This window comes from Apostichopus japonicus, chromosome 22, assembly GCF_037975245.1.
Source record: "Apostichopus japonicus isolate 1M-3 chromosome 22, ASM3797524v1, whole genome shotgun sequence".
NCBI classification, from domain to species: domain Eukaryota; kingdom Metazoa; phylum Echinodermata; class Holothuroidea; order Aspidochirotida; family Stichopodidae; genus Apostichopus; species Apostichopus japonicus.
Window position 1 is genome coordinate 9,450,452 of NC_092582.1, and position 13,213 is coordinate 9,463,664.

Consider the following 13,213-nt stretch of genomic DNA (forward strand, 5'->3'; position numbering starts at 1 on the left):
TTCCCATCTTTAATGTTTCCATATTTGCTTAATTTCTTTATTTATTGACAAGAAAGGATTCAAAAGCTAAAAAATCTGACAGGAACCCATTAAATTTGGGTTTGAAATATGTTATTATAAAATACAAGCATTCAAATATGAGATCAGGGGAGGTGGAAGAAGAGTTAATCTGTTTGAGGGTGGTGGCGGGGAGGGGAGGGGGAACAAGGGGGATGTGGGTACAAACTGAAGTGAAGGGCATTGTGACATGGGACTTTGATTTGAGGGGGCATAGCACAAAGTTACCTCAAAACTTTCCAACAAACTAACACCTTAATTATTATCTTTTCTCCTTAAAGTTTCAAACAACAGGGCAACTATGTAGTACCATATGTAACAAATAGAACGGGGTCACTATGTATTTATGAAAGGGGTTGCTCTTGAGGTTTCTGACCAAGCTGTTCCACCACCCTTAGGCTACTATGAGGTAAACAAGTTCTATGCAGACTGCTAGCTAGCTTGAAGGATACCCCCCCCCCTCTCCCCACCACAAAGTGTAGACTACTGTCTCCCCATCTGTGTCACCATCTTTTGTATGAAAAGTTGAATGCACAATTGATCATGATGTTTTCAAAAAACTCGCATGTACCGCGCTGTTTCGCGGCATCGCTCCCACTGGCCCTCCCGTAACCTTCCCACGCATTCTCCCGAACAGCTTCGATACCCGGTCACATAATATATCAACTCGGTATAGAAACAACTAGTACGTCGTTCCGAGCTCGATCGATAGACCGATATTACAATAAATGTCAGTCATCACAGATTTTGTTTCACCATACCTGACAGCGACGATACGTGAAGCTTTACATAACAACATCTAGCCACGAAGTCTTCTTAATAGGCGGTAGGTTCCGGAGTTCGAGTTACAAGCATGACATTACGTTTCTAATTTCTGCTGAAAGATGCGGAAGATCGCCTTTGTTTTAAAAAGGTATCACTTGCATGTGACAATTTTCAACTTTGGTCTCTTATTCGTAATTGCCGGTGTGGGGTTCCTATTCTTCAAACCTCTTCACGGATAAACTTTTCATCTCTTCTCCGCTGTTTACATCTAGCCTAACAAGTATTAAAGACCTTTGAAAGCTTATATGCCTAGCTAGTAGTACTAAGTCCAAGTAGGCTCCTGCTGGATACCACATCAACTACTGCAGTCTCAGCTACACGCTTACGACACAGTACTGTAGTTACAGTCGACAGTGCAATACAACTTAGGAGTAAGTGGTTTTCGAGCTTAGATTATACTTAGTTTTGTATGCGTATTGTTTCTTTAGCCTGATGAAGTATAGCTTAAGGCACTAAGCTGCTAAGAGAAACCATGAAAGTCTCTGGGTCACAGAACTGTTAAATCCTAGATACATTAGTTGGATGACTTACACTTAAAAAGTTAAAGCAAAGAATTAGTAAAAATGTATGCAAGTGCCAAATTCAGTTTTGGTCAAATTTAACTAAATTTACCAAAACCAAAATATTAAGTATGTCGAATTTCAATCCAACAAAAGAAAAAACTCTGATTGGCAAAAAATTTTGAACTAGATCTTTGTATAACTAGGCCTACCTCAGTACCTGGATCTTGTAATTATTGTTTATGTAGCCTTGTTAGTTAGCACTTTGAAATGTAACTTCATGGGAATAAACTGTATATGAGGTACAGTATTAAAAATACCGGTGTTATAGTACCCGAAAAGCACTCAGTACTTGAGTACATGGTACTCGTTCATGATGAAACGTACTTCGATGATTAAGTGTACTCATCCATATAGTCTTCATTCAGACTGGGATGCTTTTAAGTATATACTTGTACTAATTGCAGTCAATTTAGAGTGTGTGAAGTACACAAAAAAATACTAGTTGTGTAAAAGCAACATTTCGACAGAAAGCATGCACAATTTCTTTCTATCGTTTTGTCATTCTATAGTCAAGTACTGTTTATAATACACGATAGGCTACTACATTATATAGTATCGTACAGCTAGGCTATAATGTACTACCACATACGGAATGGCTGTATGAAGATGAAGAATTCATCAGTGATGTGTGTTACTAACGTACAGAATAATTAGCAGCATGGTTTCAGTATCACTGTTTATCGAACACTCCCATGAACACACTGGGATGTTGATTGCTATACTGTCAATTTGTCCTTTAGTATCAGAAAATATCTGATAATTTTAAGATGATCTGAATTTGCCAAGCAAAAACAACATCTGAGCAACTTCATCACATTCAACTGTCTCTTGATCATCAGGAAGCATGCAGTTATACGCATACAGTTCTTTAATAAATCAAAAGTACTTGAAAAGTGCTTGGATTATAAAGTACTTGTACTCGATATGCAGATTCCAAACTGCAATACTTGGACAGTGGTAATCGGTAGTCGGATCCTTAAAAGGAGTACTCAGACACTGGTACTTATTATTCAGGGCCTCAAGTACTCAGAAGTACTTGGATAGAGTACTTGACTACAACATTTGAGAAAGAAAACCATTCATGTTGAGGACCATATGTATAATTTATGTGCAGTAGGCCTACCTATAAGAAATTAAAATACCAATGTAAAATAGGAATAATATTTTTTTTCGTTTCATCTGAGCCATCCTAGGCAAGCTGTAAAATAAAATTTTCTCTTATATAGCAAAAGAAGAAAACATGGACTATGGTGTATCACATGGTTGGCGAAAGTTTCATGGTACAGTTGGGTCTTAGTGAGATAATTATCAATGTCGAAAGGGATGTGGTGAATATCAAACTGCAAGCGATTGCTTGCCCAAGGGACAGTCTCCAATATTTTTTCTTCGGTTATTGTGTTGTCATCTGTATTAATTGAGCGATGAGTTTCACCTGCAGACTGCAATATGGAGCATCCCCCCCAAAATGAAATCCATCGTGTTTGCAATCACCAGAGTATTACAAATGTAGTGCTCAGAGTGAAACTCTACTTGAACAAGACAACTGAAACTAAAACATATTGTAACCGTTAAATGGGTTTCAATCATAACACATTTTTTGCATACAGTAAAAGAGAAACTAACGATATATATTTAATCAAGTACTTTTATAATCTCTGGGGAAACTGAAACCTGGACAACAATTATACAGAAACATACAGGAAAAGTAGGTGACCTCGTTTGAGGTAACATATGATTTAAGATCGTAAAATCACACAGTGCCGGAATTATTTTATAACACAAATTAGCAAAAAAATTTGGTCTTTGAAGTGAAGACTGATCAAGTTGCACAGAGAGCTTGTTCAGTTACAAGTGGCATTTTGAATTTGGATATGCTAGTCTTTGTTTTAAGTTCAGTAGAGCTAAGTGTCAAACCATCTATGTAGGTTGATTGCATAATGTTAGATTTATTAGGTATGATAAAAAGCTTGTCAGACTGCTAAGACTATTAGTTGAGGATGCCAAGAGGACAACTACTGTAGTTTGTCACTACAGTTTACAAGAATTTGGTCAGACCAATTCTTATACATTCTGTTATCATAATCTTGCTGGATAAACAATATTGGAGAGCTAAAGAAAGCGAGATTGTTGTTTCATGAGGTACAAAGTGAAACGTTTTCTTTAATAGCTGATTATTTAGTTTGGTCGGTAAAATCAAGTCTGTCTATATGAGCTACCTTGATGGAAAGTAGTGAATGCATAGAACATGGAACACAGTGGCATTTTGCAATTGTGCAATAAGATATATATACTGTACATATTGAATACTGATCACTAATGAGGTCTATATGGACTTTGGAAGATTGTATGTTGTATTCAAAAATACTGTATGTTGCAATTCATCGTTTTTCTGGTTTTTGTTTTCACACCACAGGTAGTAGAAGACAACAATGGTCAAGTAAAGCTTAATACTTATTCATCAACAGAGGGAAGGATTATATATAGTCAAGATGGAAGAACCCGATTCGAAAGTAGATTTGGTGGACCTGGCCCACAAACTGAAGGAAGTAAGACTATTTGCCAAGTCAGAGAGACAGCTCTTACAGAGTCTTTTCACAGAAAACACAGAGATCGCTGATAAAATATTCCAAACGGCATGGATCACTCGCCAGCAAAGACACATTCTGAAAAAATTAATTGTAGCCAGTCCGGATGCTCCTCCCAGCGTCTGCTGCTACGGGGCGAATGCTCTGGAGATGGTGAACTTCATTGACAGCTACAAGCAATTAAACTTCCAGGATACTCTCTACGGGGAGTTTCTGGCTCACTTGCGAGAACACCCCAGGACAATAGCTGTCTGTCTGTCCCTGGGAGAACTTCAGGATCCGAGGGAGAGCCAGAAAACTGCGGGGACGATCATATCGTCTGTCTGCGGGAATTGCATAGGACCCGGGGACGAGCACAGAACGCTCTTGTTACTGCAGTCACTGATAGTGCACCAGGTGGCGGAGAGCACCAACCCTCGACGGTTACTCTTGAAAGGAACCTGCTCCTTCTGCGCTGCCTTCAAGCATTTCACAGAGTCTTTATTCTCGTCAAAGCTTTATCTGACTGCGGCTCTGCACGACCCAATCATGGCGGTGCTCATGGACGACGAGTACAGTCTGGAGACGGACCCGGAGAAGGTTGCCCTACAGTTCACCCAGGAGGAGCGCCTGCAGTTGTTCGGTCCCGCGGACACGGAACAGTATCGGAAAAAGTTGCAGGCGCATCTGCAGTCTGTGACCTCCCAGCTGGTGGCTTTATGCGAAAATTTCATCAACGGACTATTGAGTAATCTGTTCTGCTTTCCTCAGGGTTTGGAGTGGATCATCAGCGAGCTGCATAAAATTTTAATGAAGAAAGGGAAGACGAGCCCCTCAGAAGTAAGGGCCATGTGCGCTGACTTACTGTTCAACTGGTTCATATGTCCAGCTATCGTTGACCCCGAACCCCTGGGGATTATATCGGACATTCTGGTCAGTGAGAATGCGAGATTTAACTTGATGCAAATAGCGAAGATTCTGCAACAGCTTGCCCACGATACCAATGTATCAGGAGACGGCAACCGCAGGGACAGTGATATATTGAATAGATTCAGTAAGGTAAGAATGGATGGTAGGTAGGGCACTCAAATGGCTAAGGCAATGGACTTGCGATCTAAGGATTGCAGGGTCCAGGCCCGCCTGGCCAGATCATTATGTAAATTGTGTCCTTGGGCTAGGTGCTTAAACGCTATTGCCTCAAGTTACCCCAGGTGTGAAATTGGGGTCCTGGGGGGTAACTTGTACCTTGAGTTGCCTGTGCTGGTTTGTGCCTTTCACCCTATGAGGAGTCCCACGGTGACTTGTTGATGTGGCACACAGTAGTGCCACGGGTGTGAGTTTGAATTTTGCTCACTTGTGTGTGGCTTTGCCGAGTTACCAATGACCAGGGATAAATGTGGAAGTTGTCTGGGAAGGCCTTGTCCGTGATACTAGATTGTAAACCTTGGCACTTTTAGTGTTACTTTTACTTTGACCTGGAGTACTGCAACTTGAGAGTTGAAGAGCCACAAGGAGGGTGGGGTGAGAGGTTCCTGCCAAAGGAGTGAAGAGTAAAAAAATGGTGATAGATTCATTCATTAAGTGAAGAACAAGGGACATGATAGTGCTGCAAAAGAAAGAAGATAAAAACATCATGTGATTTTAGTTGAATTTGTGTATTTATGATGAAAAATGCAGAACATTAAAATGCTTAAAAATGGTAGAACTCTTAAATATGAACATGTTTACTATTCTGTTGCTGAGTATGTAAAATATTGTCATTATTATTAATCATAATAGAATATATGACTAAATGGTGATGGTAGTCATTATGACTTCTCGATAGTCTTACAATCTCAGATACTGTATTCTACAAAGTCAGCTGGCTGTTGCAGGCTAATAGTGCTCTGTTGGTTACAATAGCAATGGTTGCCATGGAAATACATTTACAGGTACTAGGAGGTCCATCAAGGTCATATAGGAATACAATTATGTGGAAGGGGTTCCATTTTGGGATCAGGTAGCAAAATTGTGTCCGTATGTTTGTCTGTGTGTTCAGTTATTTATAACGACAATACAAATACTGTTTCACTACTTTCTTTCCATTATTTTTGGGTTAAAAGAAGAATGGGATGTCCTCCCTGTTGGATAGCCTTATGAATAACATGAAGATGGAGGACAGCCCACCAGCCGTCAGTGAGGTCTCAGGATTGGTTCAGAATGCTGCACTAATAACAGAGACGGACCTTCATGGACTCGTAAGAACTTTTCTCATTCTCTTCCGATGATTTCGAATGAAAACGGTTATAAATCCATTTGTCGGGATCTTTGGTTTTCACTACTGTCAGCAGGCTGGGATTAGATGTGCAGGTCACTGAAGGTGGCATACTCTATTAAAATCAGGATACTTAAATTGCGATATGAGGGGAGAATATATCCATTTTGTAATTCAGTTGACAATTATAACTCTGACAACAATAACAACAAAATCGAGGTGCTCTCGTTGAAAAGTGTTGATTGAATGTCTCAGGTTCCATCTTAAAACGTCTAGTGTATTTGGTTTTACTACAATATTATTTTATTTGCTGTTTTACCAACGTGGGCATTCTGCTTGTGCAGTGAGTTCCCTTCCACTGTATAGACTAGTGTTTCTCATGGCTTTGGATAAAATACCATTTTGTCTTGATTTATGAAAAGGTTATTTCCAAAAATAAATCTTTACTTTTTTGTTGTTGTTGTTGTTGTAAATCTGAATCCTCAATAAGTGATTAAACTTGTAGCCAAGACCGATCACACGTTGTCAGTCTTACCGTAAAATCTTATTCTCTCCCGATTCGAAGGTGGCGTACTTCCGTGAAGTGGTGAGCAACAATCCAGATAGGACAGAGTTAAAGGACTTGGAGGCTTGTCTGTCTCCGTTACCGCCCTCTGCTCCTCTAGTCAAGACCGTTCAGTCACCTCCCATCCAGATTCCAAATGAAAACAGGAATTCTGTGACATCGCCTACTGCCTTTAGGAACTCTGTGGTAGCAAAAGGTAAAACTTGTTGACATTTAAAGGGTGTGAAGACTCGAGCACAAAGAAACGTCTGATGCCGGTAATCTGACCTAGTTTCGAATGAGGTGTAACAGAAGTGTTAGACACCACCATCGATCCCAGAAAATACACACACAGCTTGCTACCATGGGTAATTAGACACTAGTGTACAGTCAATACATACAATTACAGTCAGTACCCACAACACAGTGTACATAGCAGCGATGGACATCTAAGGTCTAGATAATAGAAAGATAACAAGGTAACACGTTTAATTACTGTCTGCATTTTGTAGCGACAAGAAAAAAACTTCACTTGCAAGCAACGGAAAGTTAACTTTTTCAGAGCCAGCACATGAATTGGGGCGAGTCTTCAATGCTTTTAATAGTACTACGGACAAAATGTGGGCATTATGTTTCAACAGATTCCCCTTCACTGCAACAATGAAAGGAAAAAATATTAATAAAAAGCCATCAACAAAACTTTGCGAACATATGTACAATATCTTCAAATTCCTTCCTCAAAATCCAGACTTTCTGTACTTCTATTGTCTTATGAATTTTGACGTAGTATAATATTGATATATAAATTAATATGTAGGGCTGGCTATGTATATTTGCTATGGAAGTGTTACAGGCCATTGCTAAGTGTTAAAGTTTGTTTTGATAGGGGAAAGAGTTATATTGGTTTTAATATTTGAGGGTAACTGGTAACCACATGTCTTGTCTTGGAGAAGTCACCTATACCGAATGACGGTTTGGTATTTTTGGATTTTTGCCGCAAACAGTCTCTTCTGTTACGAAGAAAGGTCGTAAGACTGCATCAGATGTCGGTGATCTGGAAGTCGATTTCATAGACGGGCAGTTGTTTGATCCAATGTCACAATGGCAACAGGAAGATGTCTTAGTGGTTTCCCTTGGCAACCATACAATTGAATGCCCTGGAATGCTACCTGAGTCGAAGGTAAAGATATGATTAAATTGAAAAAAAAATTGTATTTTGAAATTTTGAAACCACCCGGCCAAGTAGAAGTGTTACAAACCACCAAGCTGGGGTTACATAATTAGATTGACAGCATGAAAATAAGAGAAGAAAACACACACATAAGACCATGGTCCTCTGAGTTTCAGATTTGGTATCTCCTGTCTGTTAACGTTTACATTGCTTGAGCAAGCATTTTCAGTAGGCAATTTAACTAGAACAATCTTTCTAGATTCAGTGTGTATATAGGGGAGTGGTGGTTGAACTTTTTGAAGGAACTGTCTCTTTTGATTCCAATGAACTTAAAGGGGACCATTTGTTTCTATTAACAATTTTTATGTCTTGACCAATGCTTTTCCATATTATCTATCAGCAAATATTCAAGTAACTGCCATTTGAAAATGTTCGCAAAGGTTGGTGATCGAGAATGACATTCTTTGTAAAAGATCTTCTTTAATGTACCATGTTTTACAACATTACTTTGCCTAACTTCCTTAACTAAATAGATATGGCTATTAAAGGCAAATGCTGGCGGAAAATTTCAATTCAATTGAAGTGGATAAAACAGGAAAAAAGGAAAAAGATGTGCTAATGTAGAGTCATTTCCTGAACTGAAAATATTGGGGGTCAATTTCAAGTTCCAGTGAGCAATGGTTACACAACAGTACCGCTCAGTATACAATGCATTGCCAGTGTTTCCCATAAAACCAGGAGGAAGGATATCTCAACTACTCATCCATTACATTGTGTAATCTGCATTTGATACTACCATCATCACAATATTCTGTGAAACTGATAATGACATGCCTACCACACTGTTCATATGTGGAGGTATCCATGGGGGTGGGGGAAGGGGTAGGTGGGTCCTTCCCCAGAAATAAATTGCAAGTTTAGATCTGAGATGCTGCATTCGGAGGGTTATTGAGGCTAAAGATTTGGACCATAGAGAGGTCTACATGCGAGATTATAGATAGACTGTGTGACTATTAAATTTCTGTCAATTTGTTTTGTTGTGGAGTTGAAAATGGGAGAGGTGTACACTCCACCCCTCCCTGTCCCCCAGACCAGCATCTGGTTGTTTATTAATACAGTTCACAAAACTGTGTGGAACGCAAACAAGAAGACCTGCACATAAAGCTGCCTGTGCAAGTGACAATACATGTTTCCTAGTTTCGGAAATTAGAAACATGCAAACGTGTCAGACATCAATACACTTGTCATATCTTAGTACAAAATTAGTAACTTATATAAACATTGTTGAGTTAATTACTTTCCCAATCAAGTCGATAAATCAAACTAAGCAAAGCAAAGATTACTCTCCTTCATTAATCTTCAGGTTTTATTGTTAAAACAACTCAGATGTCTGTTTCTCTTTCTGTTTTACATCTATTGTTGCAGGTGCTTGCTTCGATGTCAAACAAGAAAAACCTTCCCGAGGTGACGACAAACATTCCTCAGACGGCTGTCAGCAGCATCCCAGAAAAACACCTCCGTTTCTCTGATCCGTCTGGCAACAGTGACAATATGATGGAAGCCATGTCAATAGGTGAGATGATTATTTAGAATCATGAAGACAAACATTTCATAAGTGGTTGTCTGTGCACATCTTAATATCACACTTAGGCTTAGTTGAAACTTAGGTATATCCAATACAATACAAATATCATTTCCATGAACAGAGGAACAAAGGTCCTTTGCATATATATTCTTTCGCAGAGAAGAACATTTCTTATGGATATTTCCTTGTGGATATATTCTTGTGGATATATATAGATCTATCCTATACAAACTCATTTCCATGAACAGAGGAACAAAGGTCCTTTACATATATGTAGTTCCTTATCAGTATGGTTGTCACTATATACCAGGGTTGTCCAACCTTTTGCAGAGGAGGGCCACATGGAATGACTAAGATGAAGGAGGGGCCGCATGAACCCTACGCTCGATTTTTCGATTTTTTTGCCCGAAGCCCAAGGCAACAAAATGTGAGCACTGCGCGGTGCGCACTGATTTATTTTCCTTCCTGATAAAACAGATGAATAAAGTCCAGCCGCCCCCCCCCCCCCTCCGCTGAGAGAGTGTCACACAAACTAACCTACAGTTTTTTTTAGACCCAGAAGGTTCGAATGATTGATTATATAGCTTCAAATTGTTATCAATAAATCTGCGCACTAAAATTTCGCACCGTAGAGCATCTCTGGCGGGCCGGACGCAACCCTGCGCCGGGCCGGACTGTGGCCCGCGGGCCGTAGGTTGGACAACCCTGCTATATACCTTTGTGTGGATATGATTCTGTATCCTTCAGTTGTCCTAGCTTTGCCTCCTTCATTCTTCGTAGAACTAGTTTGTATGTAGTGTCACCTGTTCTGTTATAGCTTGATGGATTGTCAGAGCTCTTCCTATGAGATGGAAAGGTGGATGGGAGGGGGGGGGGGCGATGGACGGAGGTTAGTGGGAGGAGAGAATCAAATGGGGGATACTGTTTGTTTTTGCAGTGGGTATGCTGGTGAACATGGTGAAGATACACTGGTGCAAAGGGTTAAAATAATATGGCAATGATCAAAACAGTCTCCTAAATGTGTTTGGGTGAATTACTTCACATTAATGTGATGTTCATCACAGTTTTGCACATCAACTGGCGATCAAAGTTTGTTACTATGCGCCACTCTAGCCGCCATCTACAGCACAGTTATGTACAGCCTAAAGTTACAAAATCTCTGATAATAAACTTTAATCCCTTCAAACTGAGTTTCTGAAAATTGTCTGAGTGATTTAATGGGAATGGCAAAGATGAACAACCACCTCTTTGGTTAATGCCTCCGTCTTAATTGTCGTGTGTGTGAAGATTTTTTAGAAAGAATTCCACCAGAATTATAATAATAATAATTATGGACATTTATAATGCGCCGGTATCCGTCAAAAAAAAGGACGCTCATGGCGCAGTGACACAGTAACACAATTTGCCTATTTTGCACCTGATCTATGGAATGCACTCCCCAATGACATCAGGGCAGCTCCATCATTAAATGCTTTTAAGGCACACCTTAAAACTCACCTTTTTCGAAAGTAGTATTCTTTTTAAACCTCCAGTCATATTGATTGTGTTACCATCTTGCCATGTTTTGATTGTTTTATATTGAAATTTATTTTCTATTTTTGTTTTGATAGTCTTATTGTTGCTATTTCTTCGGCTGTAATAGTTTAGTATTTTAGTTTTATTGTATGCTGTCATATTTTATTGCTTTTGTCTTTAATTTCTGAATTTTTTTGTTTTTTATTAATTATTGTTAGTTATTTATTTCTGTAATTCTTAGGATGCAATATTTTTAGATTGTATTATTTTTAAGCTGTAATACTTTTTAAGTTGTATTTTTTTTATTTTTTTTTTTTATGCGTTTCTGTGAAGCTGCTTTGAGATCATTCTTTTGATGTAAAGCGCTATATAAGAATAAATTATTATTATTATTATTAAGAAACAGTAAACAAAGTACAAGACAAAAATGCAAGCAAAAATGGGCAATGGTGAACAATGAATTAAACAGTTTTCATCAGATGAGTCTTGAGAGAGCGTCTAAAAAAAGCAAGAGATGGACTGTGTTTTACATGTTCTGGAAGGCTGTCCCACAGAGAAGCGGTAGCAACAGCAAAAGCTCTTTTGCCCCATGATCAATTTGAGCGATTTTATTCACACAGAAGTAATTTATTGTGTGATCTCATGAAACTGCGATATGCAAGGTTGCAGAAGTTCTGACAAGTAGAATGGCAAATCTAAAAAAAATAGCGATATGTGAAAATCAATATTTAAAATAATTCGGTCTTTGATCTGGAGCCAGTGTAATTCTCTCAGAATATGTGTGACATTATGGTCAAGATAAAATGTATGTCATTGTGTTAATTTAACAATCTGGTATCTCCTTTGTTTTGTCCTTCAGGGGCATCAAATTCTGTTTACTCCATGGACATGGAGACAGATATTGTGAGTAACCTAAGTGGAAGGAATACACCAAGATCAGCTATAAGCATGGCCAGTAGTACCACAGAACATCAACGACCAGAAATCATCGACTCCACTCAGCTGCCTAACAGTACCAACATTACCGACCAGTTTGGCAAATTTGAAATTGAGAAACAGAACTGTGACATGGACAAGGAGCGAGTGATGAACCCTGGTAAATGATTATTTGTTCAAATTGATCGTCGATGAAGTTGGGTAATAAACATGGAAGGTCTCAATTTCCTGTTTTTGGTTCGACTTTCTGTTTCGATAAGAAGACAATGGAGAGGAATGGGTCAGGTGAATTGAGTATGGAAGTAAAGTTTGTGGAAACATGTTTGATGTAATTAGCCTGAAGTATCGTGAAACCATGAATTATAATCCGTTTCTTTTTCATTTCAATTTATGTAAAATGATTACAAAAGGTACTGGCAGGTGCAAACAATACAGAGTTCCATGAGCGAGGGGGGGGGTGTGGGGGGGAGGAAGGTTGATGAGGAGGTGGGAGAGGGAGGGAGGAGCAAGGAGGACATGGTGGTTGATCTAACCACAGCAGTTGTAAAAGGTCATACTAAAGAACAGAGGCTAAATGCAGAATTGTTGCCAAAATAAATCCAAATTTAAACTTGAATGTTTGGTTAAATGGTCTCTTATAACAATCTTGCAGAGATTTACAGTGAAACGTGGAGCACCGATGTGATTGGAAGCGACACATCAGAACCTCCCTCGGAGGCTAATCCCATCGAGCACCTGACAGAGATTGCAGAGATCCAGGATGAGGAGCCGGACGTCTCATCAGCGGGAGCCACGGCCGTCCTGGACATCCAGCACGCGGACATGGCAGAGACGGGAAGCGAGACCTGGAGCGTGGATGTACTTCAGGACGACTCCGAGTTAGACCGGCTTCGAGAAGTTGAAGACGTGACTCCAAGCGAGGGAGCTCCCACTGCAGAAGTGAGCAATTTTTAAAACCAAATAAATGAAAAGGCTTTACGAGTTTGCTGCAACAAACTAATACATTGAATGCTATGTGCACATATGTTGCGAGAGGTGTTACTGTGTAAACACAACCGTCTCCCTAAGAGCACTTTTCTGAATTTGAATGTCCATTTAACCATTTTACCAAAACTATATGGTAACTCAAAATAAGATTGCAAATGATCATACAAGGACATCCTTGTAGATTTCCTCACAGTGAATATTTATTCGTGATT

The 13,213-nt window shown here is 39.3% G+C and overlaps 1 protein-coding gene across 4 annotated transcripts in view; it reads left to right on the forward strand.

Annotated features, from left to right (window-relative positions):
• Nucleotides 1-816: 816 nt before the first annotated feature.
• Nucleotides 817-13,213, forward strand: part of LOC139963989 (GTPase-activating protein and VPS9 domain-containing protein 1-like) — a 29,586-nt gene continuing 17,189 nt past the window's right edge. Inside the window, exons 1-8 of one of the 4 annotated variants that reach the window (XM_071965269.1) lie at nt 817-970; nt 3,859-5,068; nt 6,112-6,246; nt 6,829-7,024; nt 7,812-7,987; nt 9,404-9,551; nt 11,938-12,174; nt 12,667-12,953. In XM_071965269.1, the coding sequence (XP_071821370.1) occupies nt 3,935-5,068; nt 6,112-6,246; nt 6,829-7,024; nt 7,812-7,987; nt 9,404-9,551; nt 11,938-12,174; nt 12,667-12,953 (2,313 nt within the window). In that variant the 5' untranslated portion in view covers nt 817-970; nt 3,859-3,934. Of the gene's footprint in view, nt 1,254-3,858; nt 5,069-6,111; nt 6,247-6,828; nt 7,025-7,811; nt 7,988-9,403; nt 9,552-11,937; nt 12,175-12,666; nt 12,954-13,213 lie in introns of all 4 variants that reach the window. The other 3 variants (XM_071965271.1, XM_071965270.1, XM_071965268.1) reach the window with 3 other exon arrangements.